Raw genomic sequence first — 5,576 nt, forward strand, 5'->3', positions numbered from 1 at the left:
CATTTATAAAAAAATAAAAGACGTGTAGTGTATGATAACTTTCCCAATCATGGAGAGTCAGGATCATGTTGAAACACAAGAAAGGAAAGCTTTATAATATACAACATATATAATACTATGAAAATAAATACATACCTGTTGACCACTGCATGCCTGTAGCTCAGTAATACAACGTCTGAGGGACCACAATCTGCAATTATTAAAGAGAGAAAAGCAACAAATTTCAAATACTGCCAAGGTTGGAGTTGGGCGTTGCAGAGGAAAAGTCAAATGTAAAAATCATTGTACCAACAGCATAATAGGATTTAAGGATCTTTGATCATATCTGCAAAGTCATTCTGCACCAAGATAAGTTAGACAATGAGCAGATATTGAAGCACAGGAAGAGAATTTGCATACAAGCTCATTAAAACATTTAAAACGGGTGAAGTGTGAAACAAATAAAACCATTTATTATATCTTGACTGAAACCATTTAAAGATAGTTACATCTGCATTTAATACAATTACATTTCATTCTCTGTCATATTAATAAGTAATCATACCTCCAAAGCTGCGCCTACGTTTCCTCTTCATCCCCAAGCATTCCTTGGCTCCATCTTGAGGAGGTGACAGAGTGCTGGCCTCACTGACCAACATGGATGGAACGTTCTCCATGACGAACTGTGGTAACGCACCTATCACAAAACACAAAAGTCATTGATTAGTTGATCGACAGGGGGGAGTATATAGGGTGTAAGTGGTTGTTGTCCAAATTAATGGCATAGATTAGAAATGAACTGTGACGTCTAGAGGCGTACCAAAGTCCTGAGCGTTGTCAATGAAGCAGTGGATGACTGCTCTCTGCAACTTGAGGCGTTTCTCTGTGCCAGCATTCATCTTGGCAGTTCCTTCTCCAGAGTGGAGGAAGTTAGGCGTGAAGACAACAGACAGGTTGCTGTTGTTCATCTTATTCTCTGCTCTCCTAGGGTAGGCACAAACAACAAATCACAGAGTACAATTAGAATCCATTCATTGGGAATTTGACTTGGTGCATTGATCTCATAGAAAAGAAAATATAAGCAAAAGTATATTGTATAATACAAGTCATGTAAGAATGAGTCCAGTTCCATATAAATTCATGTTTATTTGATCAAGTTTTGGCTGTCTGCCCTCCTTCAAGATCATAAAACTGTTCTTGAAGATCAGACGGATGAAACATTAGCAAATAAAGAGTAAAATGCATATTATGGAGCTGGGATGTGTGAAATTTTTTCCCGAGTTTAATATTTTTTCTTCATCAATTTATTCTAATATAAGATTAGTAAAATAATTCATTAATTAAAAAAGCTGGTGAACACACTTTCATCAGTCTAATATTACCTCTGGGACACCTTGTGGAGGAAGTCGAAAAAGTAGCGCAGTACACAGCGGTTTCTGACAGGCAGAACGCAGGACAGCAGCAATGTGGCGGCGGTGCGTTCCTCCTCGTCATTCAGCTCCTGGGCTTTCAGAAACGCGTCATGCAGCTCTGTGGGCAGAATGGGTTCTGGCAGCTCTCTGAAGAATTGCTTCACAAGGCCGGCCACGTCACAGGGAACAGCCGTGGACACACACTGCTCACCTGCATCCAGCTTGGCCTGAAGAAGCAATGAAACATTGTGTTAGACTTCCTTTACACACATATGTGCATTGGATATAGGGCTGGGCAATTCATCGAAAATATATCGAAACCGATATTTAGAACGGTAACAGACTTAATCTGGCTAGTTTTTATGATTAGTTTTTTATATCAACGAATCAAAATGAAATAGTCTAACAGATTTTTTTAAATAATCAACTAAATTGATTTGTCTGATTAACCACTCAAACCCTGTATTATACAGTATGTCGTTGTACAATGGTAGGATGCAAAAATAGTGAAAAAAGCAGAGCTGGTAGATCTGCAAATGTCACTGTTTAAGAAAATTATAGTTTGAAATAATCATGATATTGATTTAAAGTCATATCGCCCAGCTCTGATTGGATAGCATGTCATTTAGACCTCTCCCGGGGTCAAGGTCGCAGGACAAACAGCAGTACAAAAAGAACATCTACTAATACTATTATAAATGAGACTCACCGTGAGTGCTTTCAGACGAACAATGGATCCTGACTTCCTGAACAGACCCTCTGTATCTACGTGAAGCAGAAGCATCTTACAGGCATCGACTAGAAACCTGAGGAAGCACACACATGACATGAAATTAGCAAAAAAATACTTTTGAACAGAAACATTAACTGACATTATTTGTGGCTTTTTAAACAAGCTGTCTCCATTTACCTTGGTACACTACCGTGTTCAGTTTCAAACTGAGGTAGGCTCGCCAGCTGTACTCCAAAAACTTTCACCTGAGGAAAAATACATTAAACAGCATTTTAGATTTCATAAGACAAATGACAAAATATGATAAATCAAGTTGATTGAATGTGCCTTTTAAGACTCTCAAGCACCAACATGTGATCTTTAATCTGGGATGGGATGAGTGAGTGTGCTTGGAGTTCTCAAGATTCAAGAGGTTTTATTCGTCACATGCTCATACAAGACTCGGTGAGAAAATGACACATTCAAGTAAATGACACTGCATGTTAGAAAGATTTGTTTATCCATAGACTCACCGTGTTGGTAGATGGTGTCTTTGCCGTTTGTTTGGTTCCGTTGAACCCCTTTTTGATGTTAATGCCGTACTTGGCTCGAAGCTGCTGCACCGCCATCAACCGCTGCAGGCTGTTGATATTGATTTTATGTTTTTATTAACAAAAATACATATAGATGCCCATATATTATTTGTACATACAGTATCTGTCAAAAGCAGTGGTTGTCAAACTTTTTTCATTTCAAGGAGTCTCAGTTTGGTGACCATGATTTGGCCACGATAACGCTGAGTATGTACAAATGGAACCAAATGGACCCGTAAGGGTACGGTACATTACGTTAACATTTACGGTTACAAACGTTACCATTTGTTACAGATCTGTCAAGGTCCCGCTGGAACTCCCTCAATGACCCCTGGGGGTCCCCAGACCCCACTTTGAGAACCACTGGTCAAAAGGATAAAACCCGAGAGCTGGAGAGTTTATTTACCTGTCATCAACATCCTTCAAATCCTTCTTCAGGTCCATGGAGTCCTCAGGACACTGGTCAACACAGCAAGACCGCATGGTCCTAGATAGATATGAGAGAGAGGGGGAACAATAAACGTGTAGTTCAAACAAGATTACAAAAAATAGTGGTGGAAAAGGTACTCACATTTTTTACTTAAGTAAAAGTATCATTACTGCAATGTAGAAGTACTTTGTAAGTAAAAGTCCAGAATTCAAAATTTACTTGAGTAAAAGTATTAGTATCGAAATGTACTCAAAGTACCAAAAGTAGAAAGTACACATTATGCAGAATGTCCCATTTTAAGTTTTCAAATATTTTGAAAATTGCAGATCTACAAGCTTACAATGCACAGCAATGCATTGTGAGCTTGTAGATCGGCTATTTTCAAATGGGCGAAATGTATAGGGCTGATGAAGTGGTTAATATATCTTTTGTAATAATCAAAATGTGCTTAAATAAATGTACTTTGTTACTTTACACCACTGGTTGCAACAGAATATTTCTACATAGTGGCATTACTACTTTTACTAAAGTCAATCAAATCTGAGTAGGCCTAGCTGTTTCTTCCACCACTGAATTAAATATCATCGTGTGGAGAGAAACCATCTTGAATTGCTAGTACAACGTCTGTGCAAAAAAAAAAAACAGATCTACAAGCTAAGCCCATGATAAGGTTGTTAGCTTGTAGATCAACAACACTTTAAACTAGCTTCTTTTGGGCTTCTAAAGACCGACGTCATATTAAAAGGACATTTCCCCCTAATCTGTAATGTTGTAACGGTTTTTTGTGTGTGTGTTTTTTTTGTATCAACAACACTACAAACTAGCTTCTTTTGGGTTCCTAAAGACCGACGTCATATTAAAATGATGACATTTCCCCCTAATCTGTAAAGAACGTGTTGTAACGTTTTTTTTTGTGTGTGTTTTTTTTTTAAATCACCACCACCTAACGTCTATAACAAGCTACTTCTAAGCATGATGACAACAGCTTCTAAAGATGTTAACTCAAGCTATAGATTTTAAATGGAACTCATTTCAACCTAGCTAGCCTCGGATCAAGACGGTCATCGGTCATATTATAATATAATATATGACAATCTTGTATCAATAAGGCTAAAACCTAGACTATATGATGACAAGCAACGGTGTAACACAGCAAGCTAACAGATCTACAAACACGCTGTTCTTTAGACAAGAAACGTTAAGAAAAGTTATTTTTTTAACATCAACACAACTCAACGTCTAGCTTCTTTTGACAAGCATATGATGATGACAACGGCAGCTTCTAAACGACGTTAACTCACTCTACAATCAAACTTGTCAACAAATAGGCATTTTAAACAGCATAAATAGCATTAAAAAGTCATTTCCCCCTAAACCCCGAGCATTTTAAACAAATATCAAACTCACGTTGGTTGTTGAAAGCTGGATGAAGAACGTCAGATGACGGAGGATGGAGTCCTGATGAAAAAGCTTGAAAAGACAAACTAGACTCCTAAAATAATCCTGAAAGCCTAATCTAGATAGATAAACCTAGAAAAACAAGTGTAGAATCCTAAAAGAATCCTAAACTAGATCTAGAAAGATAAACCAAGTGTAGAATCCTGCTGTAATTCCTCTGGTTTGCTGTAGATCGTTGTCCGTTAGTTGTTCTGATGAGCAACAAGGAGATGCGTCTGCCTGTACTGTGACTATGTCAAACACATCTGAAGGGTTTGGCGCGGTGCTGAGGCTTTAAATCTGGAGACCTGCGCTAGCGAGCGATTCCTCTTCGTTCATTGGACAGCTGTTCTGACGTACAGCTGTTCTGACGTATTGTATACAATTCTCTGCGCAGGCGCAGTTTGCGCAACGGTCAGTTGCACAAACCCGCAGGTAGGTAGCAGTGGTGGAAATTAACTAAGTACTTGTACTCAAGTATTGGTACTCAAGTACTCAGGATCTTTTACTCAAGTACTCAAATACTTTTACTCAAGTACTCAAGTACTTTTACTCAAGTACTCACGTATTTTTTACTCAAGTACTCAAGTACTTTTACTCAAGTATTCAAGTATTTTTACTCAAGTACTTGTAGAGTAATTTTTAGGTACTTTTACTTTACCAGAGTATTTCACATTTTCTATACTTTTATTTCTACTCTACTACATCTCAGAGGCAAATATTATACTTTTTACTCCACCACTATTTGAAAACTTGAGTTACTTTTTAGATTTTGATTATTGTTACAAAACATACATTAACCACTTCAGCCTTATTTACTTACAAGATACACGTGTGCATTTAAAATGTATTTTAAAAATATAAATAGTTATAAATAGTTTTTTTTAATTACTTTTGGTACTTTGTAAGTATTTTGATGCCAATACATTTGTACTAAGTAAATTTTGATTACCGGACTTTTACTTGAACTGAATATTTCTTCATTGCAGTATTCATTGATACTTTTACTTGAG

The 5,576-nt window shown here is 37.3% G+C and overlaps 1 protein-coding gene across 1 annotated transcript; it reads right to left on the bottom strand.

Moving 5' to 3' along the window:
* Positions 1 to 333: 333 nt before the first annotated feature.
* Positions 334 to 3,179, bottom strand: LOC308104984 (rho GTPase-activating protein 11A-like; the record flags this gene model as incomplete). Its single annotated transcript, XM_080455619.1, has 8 exons — positions 334 to 338; positions 545 to 676; positions 800 to 963; positions 1,362 to 1,618; positions 2,101 to 2,197; positions 2,302 to 2,369; positions 2,637 to 2,745; positions 3,103 to 3,179. The coding sequence occupies 8 exons, from the start codon at positions 3,177 to 3,179 to the stop codon at positions 334 to 336; spliced, it is 909 nt and encodes a 302-aa protein (XP_080311745.1).
* Positions 3,180 to 5,576: the final 2,397 nt, after the last annotated feature.

The sequence above is a fragment of the Gymnoscopelus braueri genome (assembly GCF_963280865.1).
Source record: "Gymnoscopelus braueri genome assembly, chromosome: 17".
NCBI classification, from domain to species: Eukaryota; Metazoa; Chordata; class Actinopteri; order Myctophiformes; family Myctophidae; genus Gymnoscopelus; species Gymnoscopelus braueri.